The sequence below is a fragment of the Chiroxiphia lanceolata genome, chromosome 6 (genome assembly GCF_009829145.1).
Source record: "Chiroxiphia lanceolata isolate bChiLan1 chromosome 6, bChiLan1.pri, whole genome shotgun sequence".
Lineage (NCBI taxonomy): Eukaryota > Metazoa > Chordata > Aves > Passeriformes > Pipridae > Chiroxiphia > Chiroxiphia lanceolata.
The window spans coordinates 58,208,197-58,222,880 of NC_045642.1; the positions used below are offsets into that span (position 1 = coordinate 58,208,197).

At 42.4% G+C, this 14,684-nt stretch overlaps 1 protein-coding gene across 1 annotated transcript in view; it reads right to left on the reverse strand.

Moving 5' to 3' along the window:
* The window catches only part of SYNE2 (spectrin repeat containing nuclear envelope protein 2), a 181,127-nt gene that overhangs the window by 61,403 nt on the left and 105,040 nt on the right, over positions 1 to 14,684 (reverse strand). The window contains exons 68-79 of the mRNA XM_032689907.1: positions 11,854 to 12,069; positions 9,871 to 10,038; positions 8,732 to 8,857; positions 7,751 to 7,863; positions 6,968 to 7,109; positions 5,881 to 6,012; positions 5,159 to 5,311; positions 4,697 to 4,906; positions 3,475 to 3,576; positions 2,337 to 2,456; positions 1,967 to 2,167; positions 395 to 568 (exon numbers count right to left, since the gene is read on the reverse strand). Coding sequence (XP_032545798.1) covers positions 395 to 568; positions 1,967 to 2,167; positions 2,337 to 2,456; positions 3,475 to 3,576; positions 4,697 to 4,906; positions 5,159 to 5,311; positions 5,881 to 6,012; positions 6,968 to 7,109; positions 7,751 to 7,863; positions 8,732 to 8,857; positions 9,871 to 10,038; positions 11,854 to 12,069 — 1,857 coding nt within the window. The remainder of the gene's footprint in view (positions 1 to 394; positions 569 to 1,966; positions 2,168 to 2,336; positions 2,457 to 3,474; positions 3,577 to 4,696; positions 4,907 to 5,158; positions 5,312 to 5,880; positions 6,013 to 6,967; positions 7,110 to 7,750; positions 7,864 to 8,731; positions 8,858 to 9,870; positions 10,039 to 11,853; positions 12,070 to 14,684) is intronic.

The following is a 14,684-nucleotide window of genomic DNA, read 5'->3' on the forward strand; positions in this document are numbered from 1 at the left end:
CTCCAATATCCTCAAGGGTTCTTATTTTAAAGTGGTGTACATAATTTTTTATTCTCTAGGTGTATTTTCAGACTAAGTCTTATTTTAGAGTGCTGCTGGTAATTTTGTGCCTTAAAAGGCACTTCTGTCAGTCTAAGCACTCAAAAGTTACTGCAAGAAGTCATAAAGTCCCATCCATGTCAGAATAATAAGCTGAAATGTCCACTTTCAGACACTTGCAAGGATAAAGTTGGTCTACTGACACACACAGAATAACTAATGGACTGTTGCTGTCCAGTCATGTCAGGAAAGGACAACTACTAGCCAAAGAATCACTGGTGGGAAAAGAGTTGCCTTAGATGAAACTTTTCTTTTTCCCTCCAGCTTTTACTCTGGGTTTCTTTTGAGTTATTACCTTTAACAGGCTTTCTAAGTGGATACCATATTGGCAGGCCTTCTGCTCCAGCAACCTGACTTCATTCACCAGCTCTTTCCAGAATTCCTCTCTCTTTTGCAGGATGGAAGGACTCACTCTCTTAGAAAATGCTTGCATGTAAGCCATGCGGGTCATGAGGTTGTGGAAAAAGTCCTGAAAAAAACAAGTTAAAGCTTGGTCTGTAAGAGAGATCACATACTCACAGCAGGAAAAGACTCACTGAGAAGCCAGTTTCAGGGCATAGCTGGAGTCAGGAGCCTACTACCCAAATTCTGCATCACCCCAAGATGGGCAGTTACTGATCATTTTACAGTTAGTCAGAAATGAGTGAGGGGCTGAATACACTGTTCTCATTTATACATTTCTAAAGAGAGAGATCTACAGTTATACCTTCAGTTTGTATGAAATTCATAGATGCTGTAGGAAGATGACAGAAGGAAGAGTTTAGCTATAAATAAATGTGTAGTTTAACATGAGGTAGTTATCACCACACAGTCATTATCCAGTTTGTTTCACCTGGATTTCAGGTGACTTCAAGCAATAAGTAGTAGGCAGGGAACAATAGTTTCGTATAACTATAAGGCAACAGCTTGATTTAGTTATGGCTCTTGGTAAATGTCTGAATCTCAACACAGCACTTTCCCCTCACAAAAAAAAAAGTTTCAGGGTCTTCAGTCAAGACATTCTTCATTAAGAACTAATAACTAGTACAAGAATTTCACTTAAAGACCATACTCCATGCATAGGTTGTGTGAGCATCCTGAGCATTCCTACCAGGGTAGAGAAAATGGCTTCTGGAGTTTTCTTTTGCTTTGTAAGTAAATTCCTAACATTTGGCTTTGCTAAGGGCAAGCTGTGAGTGACAACCACCTATGCTTGACTCCTATGACTTTGGAGTAGTGGTTTGCAGTGCTCAGCACCTTGAAGGAATTTTTAAGGAGTTTAAGCTACATGAAACAGTTACATCAAGGCATTGACATGACAGAGAGACACCTTCCAGTAACTAGTGCTGCCCAGGGCTGCTTGTCAAGTGCAGGACAATGAGGATGCAGGTGCCTTCTCAGCATCTCCCACCAAGCATGCAGCAGCTGAATAAAAGGGACACTGGGCTGCAAAGGGGAGGGTCTCAACTACCCTCCCATCGGAAAAGGGGCTGCTATGGGTAAGTTTCATCCACCAGATCATGATGGCACAGACTGCTGAAAGCAAAGGCTCAACTCCCAGTTGCTAGACAATTTCAGGAACCTCACTCCTGATTTACTGTCAGTACTTAGAAGGACATATGTTTTCCTTACACATCAATGTGTTCTGAGTAAGCAAAAGTACTAAATTATCACCAAAACTGCATTTGTAATAACAGCCACTCTTTCATATTTAGTGGGTCCTGTTTTGGTCTACTGAAAACCTTTGCTTTGTTTTCTGCACATATTCAAGTCCCTCCCCCGTGCATGAGCCAGTTATTCTTCTCCATTTCACTGGAGAGAAATCACTCACAACAAACAGTGATCCTGCTATGCTGATCTAAGCAGTGCTGTGATAAGCATCTTATACCTTGTGATTTTCCAGGTGAGACTGTAGAGCTGCTCTGCTTTTTGCTAAGTGCTTTGGATCTTGTGCCATCTTCTCTCTTCCAATAGCTACCAGCTCTGCAAACCCACAAAGTAAGTCCTCATACTGGCTTTCGCTGATGGAAGGGGAGTTCAGCTCCACATACTTTGCTTTCAGAATCCCCCACATGTCATCCAAAACATCCTATAATGTAAACACAGTTAAGCAATTCATGAAGGACAGAAGCAAATTCCACAACCCCACACATATATTTCCAGAAAAAAAGCCAACCATCAGCCTTTTGATGCTGAAAATATCGTGCTTTGAAAAATCAAACCTTTCTGAATGAGTGGAAACTGTACTGTCCTCTTACCTCTAATTTATAAGCTTCCTGGATTAAGGTGATAGGTAACTGCAATCTTTCTCCATGGCCTCTCAATTTTGCCACTTGGTTTTCAAAGTTTTGCAGCTCCAAAGCATAGGCATCAACTTTCTGAAAGAAGGACAAAATAAGCTACTAGGAAGAGTTCCATTCCATTAAACTTTCCATTATCACTGGTAGAGCAGTGGATCCAGAGGCTGGATCTGTGCCAGCACTTTGGAAGATCCAACCATCTTATAAACTAAATGGACAAGACTGTTCATGACATAGTACAACATTCAACATGTATTTCAGTTTACTAATTCAAGAGCAGCCATTAAAAGGAATCACGGACTCAGAAAACACCATTGTTTTTTTATGAACCATAAATACTCAGTTAGGAGTGAATTGAGACAAGTCCTCTCTGAAGAAAGGAAAGCTATATACGTCTGGCATTTCTTTTCCAGGAGTGGTTACCTGACAGAATATACCCAAGGCAGCAATCCCTGCTAGGGGATTCACCAGGGAACACAGCTCTCAGTCTGGCAGAAAATTATGCCTTTATACAAGGCTATGAGCCTGTAATAAAAAAAGTTTCCAGATACCCTCTGCTTCGGCAACAAGTAGGTAGATGGCCAATGACCATTCTAGGAAGGATATGCAGTCTGTTAATTTTTAATTCTCTTCTAATCCCTATAAAGGTCAAAAGAAATAGCTTAACTGGTCAAATTCCATATGACGAAGTACTCATAAATGCTACATGAGTAGATATAAATACTAGAGTCCTATTCCCACATAAAAAAAGCTAGTTTTGCATATAAAAGGCCGAATGTGTGAAGTGCTGTACTCTGCGTAGCTCTTTTTTTTCCCTTTAATAGTATGAGGTGTATTTGCTCTGAGAGGTTGTGGAGAGACTGGTTTCTCCACTCCAACAACTAAAAGAGCTACAAAAGGTCTGTCTACAGATTGGGGTGTAGTGGAAAAAAAAAAAGGGGGTGGCAAATATGGCAAATACTGAACTCTCGCCTTTCTCAATTTTAAAACCTAGGTGAGACTCAAACTTTAGAAAATATGAAACTTAATAGATTGCAGAAAACTGGAAATAATAGCTAATGCTGTAAAAACTCTCCTTTCCTTTGAATAAAATTACCTGAAGCTGTTCAGAAACATTATGTCCATGTAGTTCATTCAAGCATTGTTGCAGAGCAGTTTTTTTCTCAGTTAACTGATCATAGAGCAGCCTGGTTTGATTCTGCAAAAGAAACAAACATCAGAAATATATCATGTATCAGGAACAGAGTAATGACCAGACAAAATTACGCAGCAAACAACAGCAAAAGCGTGTTTTCCTTCTTTAAAAAAAAAACCAGAAAAAATAAAGCATGTGCATTATGGGCTTAAAGCAGTAATTTAGAGAGGGAAATTCTGGAGTCTGTGTAGTGTAAGAAGGTAGATTAGTCTGTCCCAATGATCCTCTACGACTATAAAAATCTGTGAAACTTATCAAATTCTTCTCTTCTGAAAATAAGAAAATGAGCCCATTACTGGTTGACTGATGGAGCTCCATGGATTCTGCATAAATAAACATTGCTAGACTAGTTCTGCTGCTGTTTGGAGACAATATCCCAGTGTTCTTCAATGGAACTGCTTTATTATTCAGCAGTTAAGAGCCAGGTCATCTTGCAGATGATGAGCACACTGAAGTTTTGCTGGACACTGCAAACTGTATCTCAAAGACCAGGTTCTTTCCTTACTTAAGACTAAATACCTGATCTGAATGTTTTCCAGCAATAGCTAGTTGATTCAGCACATCACAAGAATCTAAAGAAAAGCTTCTCATTATCTGCTTTTCTGACAAAGAACAAAAAAAGGGCAAATTTGCAAAACTATGGCTTCTGCTACCGCGGCACAAAATCTAAAGGAACAGTAAATACAGTGGGGCCAAATCAACCTCCAATACATTGCTAAAAGTAGCCCAGTGTCAGACATGGCACCAAAAGGGAAGAAGGCTGCCTCTCCTGAGGACACAGTAGCAGAAACAATACCTGAAACTCTCCTTGGCCTAATCCCTACGCAGAGAAACTTGCTTTAGCCTGTAGCTCAGCCTGCATGGGATACCAGGTTACTTCCATACTTTCTGCATGCAAATTTTCTACCGTGCTCCTACCGGGCCTCTATAGCAGTCAGCACTGCAAACAGCACTGTAACCAGCAAAATTAATTTGCTTCTTGAGAGGCCAAGACAAGTTTGTTTAGTAGCAAAAAAAAAAAAAAAGAGTCCATTAGAGGTTGCTCATCTGTAACCCAAATGCATTAACACTGACAAGTCTAACAGATGCTGTGAAACAAGATGTGCATTTGGCAGTGGAGTACCAGATAATTGCTATTATGATCCAGCCCAGCTTTCATTGAGTTGCTCCTTGAAGCAGTGGCAGCTTGAGTTTGTTCCAGCCGTGCCTGCAAGTTGTTAAAGCACTCGCAGAACACATCTGTGCTCCCACCAGCACAGCTAATAGACTTCAGGAGATCATCCTTTTTATCACTCAGATCAGCGTGAAGTTTTTGCAGCTCGACAGACAGAGTCTAAAGGGTGAAAAGAAAAGTAACATGAGCGAAAATGGTCTTTCCGAGGACTCTCACCTGTAAAAGGCAGCAGGACTCAAGTTGGTAATTGTTAAAAGCAATAGGCCCAAATCTGTGCAATACCGAGTAGTTTGGTGCTGTTATTCCTGAATAATGCCAGCGAAACAGAGGGGAAATATAAGGCCATATATATTCTGTTGTAACAGAAATCCACTGGGATTTCTCCCTCCCAGAATGGCTTAGGACAGTTACCTCATAAAGAGCCTGCTGCACAGCTGCCTCTTCCGTGGAGAGGACTGAGGTGTTTAACATCTCCTCCATGTTATTCAAACATCGGCTGATCGCCAGAAGCAACTCAAACAACTTTCTGTCCAAATTGGAAGAGACTTCCTCTGCCACGTTATCCTGAGTAAATGCAAGCCAGAAGTTTTCAGTACTTTCACCCAAGGCATGGCTAAGATTTATTCACTCATATAAGGTTAGAGGTTTGGTCAGCTAATAATAAAATGGAATTAATTAAATACTGAGAGACAGACTCATGAGACAATTATATGCATGCAACATTCAGAGCTGTCAAGGACAAAGCTGAGACAATAACCCTTTATTTATTAGAGACTGGCTGTGGTCTTTCAGGTCTCTAATCTCAGGAATGAGCATAACAAATCTGTCTTGTCAGCTCCAATCCTGCAGATTTACTGAAATCATTTTCCTTGCTTTATATAGCTTGAGGATTTTTACCCACACTAGCAAATCTTTGGATTCAGTTAGCAGAAGTATCATAGCTGAAATTTGAAATGTTTCCTCTCAAAATCCAAAGCTGATTTCTACATTCTAGTCCACACCCAATGCAAAAGCTCACTACAGTGAATGCCACTTGCAATAATATGATTATTGACTGTTTCCCAGTGTCCAAGCAGTGTCTTGTTTCTAGAATCCCTGGTATTTTTTGCAATGCCAGGACATGCCATTTTTACCTGTGCATGCACCACATTTGCTTCCTGGCTCAGGTCTCCCAGCTGGACAGTGTAAGTTTTCAGTTCTTCCACAGTTGGGGTTCCTGCACCTGTGAATGTTCCTCGGGGCAGCATGTTCATCTTTGTTGTAATCTAACATTTGGAAAAAGAACACTGAAATTAGGTGAAAAGCTCAAATGAAGACAGGGCTATGGGCAATGAAATAACACCCCTCTCAAAAAGCATTGAAATGAAACTTTTAAGGCACTAGTATAAAGCACCTGGATAGCAGGGATCCTTTTACACTGGCAAAAGTTGGGCAGGCTATGCCCTGATGGGAGACTGACTGAAAAAGGAGCCTCTGATTCCCAGTTTTAAGGGCTACAGCTGTAGTTTGTGTTAAGGCAACCCTACTGCCCACTGCAGGGTTAAGTCTTGCCTGCAAAAGAGTTGACATTCATTCTTTTAGGTCTGATATTCTTTCTTGTATAGCAGCAATTTCAGAGAATAAGAAATGTAATTATTCTAATTTAATGTGAATAAAACTGTTAATAACAGGAATTACAGTTTTGTCCAAAGAGTAAAATTCTGCAGTCAGTTCAGAACATAAACACAGCGCGCTCTTGTTGCAGTCCAAACTCTGCTTTTGACATATGAGAATGAGAGAACACAATGGTGAATGGCAGAACAAAATTTTAGCCCAAGATTTGCTCTGACCAAAATGTTCTCACTGGGGGAAACTTAACCCACTTAACTGACTTAACCCACATCCAAAAAAATCAGCTGGGAGCTTGCTGGCTAACTCTCTTAGTTCTCTTGCAAGAATGAAGCAGATAACATCTAGTCTGAATGTTAACTACAAAGACTCACCAGGTGCTCCCACACTGTGCTTAGTAGTCACTACTTCAGAGACATGATTTACCTCAAAGTAAAATTAAAAGACAATTATGAAAACACTATGCAGTAACAATCTCCTCTGGAGAATGCTTGCACAGCTTTCAGTTATCTGATGAAGAGCCACACTAAGGTGACACAGGAAGATACACTAATTGCTATCTTTACCACAAACGACTGCCCACAGAGAGTGTTTTACTGAACTTAAACAAACCTGAGGTTCCACAAGCTGGCAGAGAGGAGATTTCACCTTTGATGACAGCTCTTGTTGTAAATATTGCCATTTATTTCCCATTTGATCCTTTGGAGCCAAGGTGGGATCAGCCTGCTTGCTCTTTGAATCAGATTCTCCACTGCTGTATTGAGAAAACATTGTCAGAATGGCAAATACTGAAGCAGAATAAGTAAAACCAGGTTTGTAAGGCTACTTGTGTAAAATTAATTCCTCTTGCTCCTGTCTCAAAACCAGCCTGAAACCAAGTGTATGGATGATCTTTAATCCAAGCTTTGATACATTTCTTTGGACTTTTCCCTTCCCATGAAACATCCTAGAGGCCTGCTGGCAGCCTCCATGTCTGTAATGACAACATGGGGAGCACAGTCCTGTAGCAAGTCTCAGTTCCTTACTGGAAGGTACATGACCCCCATGTCCCCCTTTCAAGGCTGCTGCCTTTGAACCTGGCTGGGTGTGTCTGTGCATTTGTACAGCAATGGTTGTGAACAGACACACTCAACTCACCTCCAAAGGGGCCTGTTTTAGTTTACAGCACGTGTCAGTCCTGCCTGACAGTCAGACTGACTCTGAACACTGGAGTCAGCCCAGTATCACGGAGGGTGTCACATGAACGAGCCTCCATTTCTCTAGACTGTTGATGGCAGATATCCCCAGTTTCTGCCATTTTTCTTCTACAGGTACCAATGGTATGACTACAAACCTTCAGCAGGTTTAGGCAGTTTCACATCACTGAATCTGGTAACTGAGTTTGTTTTTTCGTACCTTGATTCTGATTTCTGAGTCACACTGTCCTCAAGCTGTGGTTGCATTTTTTCCACGCACGACTCAATAAAGTCAATGAGGCTTTTCTGCTCAGCTGCTTTTACTTTCAGATCCTGTGCAAAGAGGACAGCACGAACAGTTATTTGAACTGTAATAATCTGAAATGATGATTGCGCTTTTCCAATCACATTTTAAGTGAAATCATTCGGCAATGAAAATAAGAATACATCTGTCAGAATAAAGTGCAATTTACATGTAAACATGACTTTGCAAAACAAACAGTTTTCTGCAAACATGTATTTTTATGGAATGTATTTCTGCCTGAGCTGAAGATTTAAAAGCAAAACCCATCAATCAGAAACAAATTATGTAGACATGGAAATTTAAGGGCCACCTACTGCAATCCATAGACAGAGAGACCGGAAAATGGGGGTTTGCTCAAATATGATTTCCATTAGTCAAAAGGAGAGTGTCGAGTGAAAAGTGAGCAATTCTAGCAGCTCAACCTGGATAATTTTCTCCAACTCTTTTCTAATAGCATCAAAATGGCAAAAGTTAATTTTTCAGATAGTAAAATAGAAGCAGTGTGCAGAGCACAGAACATCACAGGATTTTTTTATTGTACTAACAACCACCTTAAAGTCCTTGTGAGTTAGCCCATGGGAAAACATACACAAAGTTTTAGCTTCAAATGCATCTTCAAAAGTAATGTCAATACATGGATTCAGATTTCACAACACATCAGTGCCTCAAGGATAGGAGATTGGAGGGATAGGTGATGCCATCTGAATCATTATGAAACAAGGCAAATGTCAGGGTCCCACTCCGCTTTGCAATATTACTAAAGCTTTTGGACAAGGGATTTTAGGAACGAGACCTTTCTGCATCCTGACAAACTTCTGCAGAAGCTGTAAATGCAGCTGCTTCCCCCACCCACAGGGGATGTGGAGCAGCCTGGCTCCTGGATGGGAGGCGAATTACCTGTGGGTGCTGAAGACCATTGTGCCAACCAAGTGGCTGTTCGGCAAGGGCAGGCTGGGGCACGCTGAAGCCATCTGAGTGCAGGATCTCAAGGGGCTCTGGGTCCACCCTCTCCCTGTTGTTAACCTGTAAAGAGAGAGAGACCCAGTGGGGGAAAGCTTCCAGACTTGACAAGACAGCAGAACCCCTCAGGTGCAGTTTGGGGAAAGGGAAAAGCAGAGCTGTTTCAGACTTACCATACACAGAATCAGCAGCACATGAAACACAATTGCTACTTTTGCAAAGATTTTTGTCCAGTTTCGTTTACTGAAAGTTTAATCCATTCTAACCTGCTGCCAAGGTCCTCACATTTCTCCCTCAACAGTTACAGTTCATTTGTTTTACCTGTTAGCAGATTAGGTGATACTAATCCTCCATTCTTATTGTTTGACCAAATTATAGGGATGTGCAATTTTTACTTATAAATTTGGTCATGTGCCTGGATTCTCTATCTGTCTGCACTCACAGAGGTATTTCAACAGGAGCCTTTACCAGTACTAATTCTCTCCTGGGCCATGCAAGCTCCCTTTTAGACTGTGCTCCTCCAGCCCTGGAGAAACTGTAGCTGCTCTTACACAAACACATCAGGTGGGCTTCTCTGATCCCTTGTACAACAAAGAGGGAATGAGCTCTGAAACCAGGAAGTTCCTGTCTCACCCACTGGGAAACTTAGCAAAGACTGTGCAGCTGTGTCAGTCACTGTCCTTGCCATTTATGCATTCTTCAAAGAGAAAGTTACTGAAAGGCCTCTCTGCTGTGATACTATCCCAGACAAACATCATGGCATTTTAAAGGCATTTAAAACCAAACCAAAACCCCAGTCCTTTTCCTATATTCCTTGCAAAATGTTGACTTCTGTCACTGAGCACTTAAAGCAGAAACGATGCTGTTCAGAAACTCTTTAAAAATCCACTACTTGCTACAAACTGCAAGTAATTATACAGGACTGTGAACTAGAATAATAGCAACTCTGACATTTGTGATTGACTTCTCTCCCTTCCTTGCTTCACATGGTGAGCTCTAACTGTTCTTCTGCAACTACAGACCATTAAAGCATCATGACTCTCACTCTTGGTCTGCACAGCATTCATATGCTTTACCTGCTCTTCATTGTACTTGTCTTGAAGCATCATCTGGACATTTTCCAAATTGCGCTTCACTTCCTTCAGCTTCATGGAAAGAGCCTCTGTTTTTTGTTGGTAATCTGCACTATCTCCACAATCTTCCAGTAAAGAGAGGACCTTTTGTTCAATCTCTGATAACCTCACCTAGAAGGGACAGCAGATAATTATTCATTCTTAGAAGTACAACACTCCTCTCCTGACAGCATTCTGAAGTCAATGCTCACACCACCCCTGTTTGAAAAGAATAGAAACATACAGGCAAGAGAAATAGCTGTGCCCCCCCAAGATTTCCTCCAATATAGACTCTTTTTATTCTGAACAATCAAACAAATTTTTTACAGAGTTAGTCTTAACACTGTTTCAAACAATAGCATCTGTAGGAAGTTATGAAGATATGAAGCAATAAGAGGAGAGCAGAAATTACAGATTCCATTTGAGTGTGACCAAGAAGACGACACATCTCAGTGTGGGGGGAAAGGCAGTGCACAGACTGCTCACATCACCCTTTGGGATGAACGATGCTGAATTACCAATGCATAGCAATGTTCCTATGTGTCAGCCAGGCCACTGCAAACTGCTGGGATCTGGGGTTTGATTCAAGCTGCTTTGAATCAAAGTGTATCTCTGCATACTTTAAACTCATATTTTTAAGATGAGTGTGGAAACAGGTATCATGGCTCAACTTCAAAGTAATTAACTGTAATAAATTAACTGCTTTTCGTCATACGCCTGGATCTAGAGACTATTTCTCTTTGTTCTATATGTATCTTTTTGTGTAGGTCTTGATTAGGTTAGAAAATTCTCTTCCACCCCTGAGTTCTCATCTTTACATTGAGCCAGACAGTTCAAGCCAACAGGAACTGAGCAGCTCTTACAGCTGCCCAAAGCCTGCTTGTTTTCACCAGCTGGAACTGCCCCGTTGAGGCCTGTGCTGACACAAATGCTGAACGGGATCCAGATGGATCCAGACACCTAGGTGCATTCAGGATCCTAATTCCCACAGAGTTCAGCACCTGAACACTTGACTGAATCACAGCCTAAACCCAGAGGCACTTCTTGGCAGGGACTCAGTTCCTATTAAAAAATAAAAACAACACCCAAACCAGCAACAAAACAGGTGGAAATGTCTCCTGGTAATTTAAAATGGAGACATTTTGGTATTGGCTCCTTTATGGTGAGTGAAATTTGTTGCTCTAGGTAGACTCAGTGTTTGAAGTAAACTGGCACACCAGACTGGCACCACAGGGAGCTTCAGAGAGGCTTGCCTGCATTCTTTGTTTTAATCTGCACTTGCTGCATGCCAGGACTGTCTCCCACCCAGCCCCTCATGCCAGTCCTGTTTTCCTCCTCCCATTTTCACCAACAGGAACCACCCACTCCTTTTGTTCCACTGCCATGGGGCAAGAGGCTGCCCTAGGAGTAAATGCAGTAGGTCCAAATACCTGAGGGCAGGGGAAAAGCCCCATCTTTCTACCTATGCAAAAAGTGCAAAAGTAGAATTAACCAGCTTGGAAGCTCTTTTATACCAGTCTTTTAAATTACTCTGACAGAAACAGAGTGAAACTGTCAAAAGAAAAAAAATACTCTTTTTTTTCTAGCTGATTTATCATGATTGAGACTAACGAAAAATTGCCTTTCAATAGAGGATTTAAACTATAATGAGCCATGTTTTTGAAAACAATCCAAAGAAAAACAAAGCTTTACAAATACTCCAGAATTCTACCTAAATCCCCTGGATGCACACAGATCCCAACTCTAAAAACAGGTATCTTAACTAAGCCCTTTCAAAGCTGCACCTGAAACTGAAGCCAAGCAGTCACCTGTTCTCTGCACGGTGTGATGAAGCTGATGAAGAAGGGAGAGAAGAGCGAGCACAGCTTTTCTGCAGACACACCCCCCCAGGGAAGGGTGCCTGGTTTGGATGGCAGCAGCAAACCGACTGCTCTTGCTCTGTCTTACCTGGCAATCCGCAAGCTGCGGCTCCACCACCTGCTGCGCGTGGGGGGTCTGAGGGTCTGACCTCAGGGACATTTTAGTTTTGTCTAGCCATTGTTCCAGCTCGGCAACCTGGGCCTGGCACACCAGGAGGATGGATTCTGGCTCGGGCTTCCCGCCATCCAGCGCTTCCCCTCGAGAGCCCAGGGCGACGTTGGGGACTGGAGGTGGCTGGTCGCTCTGAAGCAAAGCACATGAAAGGAACATGGTTAACTCTCTGGTTTGTCATTTCTTTCCCCTCCCCTTACCGGTGAGAAATGATTAACTTTCACACTCACATGAGCTCCGAAACAACTCTGTCACAGTGTTCCCAGACTTGGGGAAAAAAAGAAAAGGAAAAAAAAAAAAAAAAGAGGGAAAAAAGAAAAAGAAAGGGAAACGCAGCAGCCTGGAGATCCAAGATCTGGTATAACAGGTTTCCAGGCAGCAATTTGCATTTGCACAGCTATACCTGAGCACGCAGGTAGTTCCTGAGCGCACAGGAAGAGGATGACTCACCATTAACCAGCTCTCCCCCAGGAGAGATGTTTTTCTGTGGGAGTTATATGTAAAAGCAATGTAGTTTGGAGCTGCAAAGCAAGCTGTTGGGCAATGCTTGCAAGCTACCTGTGTGTGTTCCAACAGTCAAATATGCTTTATTCAGGCTCTAGGTCACCCTAGAAAAAAATGGTGTATTTTAAGTATTAAATGTTGGGTAATTCTTCTTATTTGCCCTCCTTTAGGAAGCAATATTGCATTGCACACTTCTGTAATAAGGAGAAGTCCAAAGTGCTTGGAGATAATCAGCAGTTGCTTGGGAGGCTGCACAGGTCTGTATATGCCCCCACACATACAAACACTGGAACTTAGTAAGTAAATAAAGCACAACACCACAAGAACAAAACTACTTGTATGCTCCCGTGGCTCTAGAGTACACATTCAGGCAACTGACATGGTCAGAGGTAATGTACAAGCTCCATGTTAAAATGAGATTTGGCCAAAAAAAAAGGAGCAAAAATGCATTGTTTCAGCTATCAGTGTCATCATAGAACAGTTTGGGTGGGAAGGGGCCTTTAACAGCCAACTAATTCAACCACCTTGCAATAAGCAGGGACACCTTCCATTAGGATCAGGTTGCTCAGAGCCCTGTCCAATCTGACCTTGAATGTTTCCAGGGATGGGGCATCCACAACTTCTCTGAGAAACCTGTTCCAGTGCTTCACCACTCTCACAGTAAAGTAATTCTTCCTAATAACCAATCTAAGTTCACTTAGAACTATTACTCCTTGTCCTATCACTACACTCCCTGGTAATTTGTCCACTTGGCCGAAAGCCACATCCTCTGCATGTGCCAGAAAGGATGTGGTGACCCAGGCAGGGCTCCCACAAAAAATTGTAGCCATCCAGGTCTGGGGCTGCAGGGAGTGCCAGAGCCTGGCACTGGCACTGGAAGGCAGTAGGGACAACAGCAGTGTAAGGTATGACCAGTTGGACCATCTGCTCAGTCTGGTGAGGGAGCTGAGAGAAGAAGTCGAAAGGTTAAGAAGATTAGGGACTCTGAGGAGGAGATTCACTAGTGGGGCCAAACTGGAAGAAGACTGTCCTGGCTGAATAGAGAGCTTTTCCTGGAACTCACAGAGAAATAGAGGATAACACCTCTGGAAGAAGGGACAGGCAACTCATGAAGACCACAAGGATGCTGTGAGGTTATGCAAGGGCCAAAGCCCAACTAGAACTTGATCTGGTTGCTGCTGTAAAAGACAACAGAAAACGTTACAAATACATCAGCAACAAAAGGAGGGCTAAGGAGAACCTCCATCCCCTGGATGCAGGGGAAACCCAGCAACAGAAGATGAGGAAAAGGCTGAGGTATTTAATGCCTTCTTTGCCTCAGTCTTTAATAGGAAGACCAGTGTTGTTCTCTGGGTACCCAGCCCTCTGAGCTGGAAGACAGAGACAGGGAGAAGAACTAAACCCTCATAATCCAAGGGAGAATGGTCATTGACCTGCTATGCTGCTCAGACATGCACGAGTCTATGGAGTCAGTTGGGATCCACACAGGGGTACTAAGGAAGCTGGTGGAAGAGCTATCAAGCCACATTCAATCATTTTCCAGGAGTCCTGGATAACCAGAGTGACTCAGGAGAGACCTTACTGTTCTCTAAGCTACCTGACAGGAGGTTGTAGTGAGGTGGGAGTTGGTCTCTTCTCCCAGACAAGGGGTAGAACCAGAGGAAATGGCCTCAAAGTTGCCCCAGGGAAGGTTTAGACTGGATATTGGAAAAACTTTCTTCACTGAAAGGGTGGTCAGGCATTGGAACAGGCTGCCCAGGGAAGTGGTGGAATCACCATTACTGCAAGTGTTCAAAAAACGTGTAGATGTGGCACTTGGGATATGGTTTAGTGGTGAACATGGTGGTGCTGGGTTAACAGTTGGACTCGATAATCTTAGAGGTCTCTTCCAACTTTAACAATTCTAGGATTCTATGATTCCAAGAGCTGAGGATGCTCTGCCACCAGTCTGTTTTTCCTGGTCTTCCTGGAGCATCCATGTCTCCATATACTCTTTTGTATATAACCTATAGCTGCTGCACACTCCTGCCTTAGCCTTTGCATGACTTCCACAAAGCAGAAATATATATGAGTGTCAGTGTCCTTAATTTCTCCTTTAACTGCCATTTAGAAGTCCCATAGTTGATGTATGTTTACATCACTGGAACCCCTCCATTCATGCCAGCAGCTTACCTCCTGAAAATATTTCCTTTTGCTCCCTAGCAAATTGCATTTTCAAGGAGAAAAATCAAAATTTATCATCA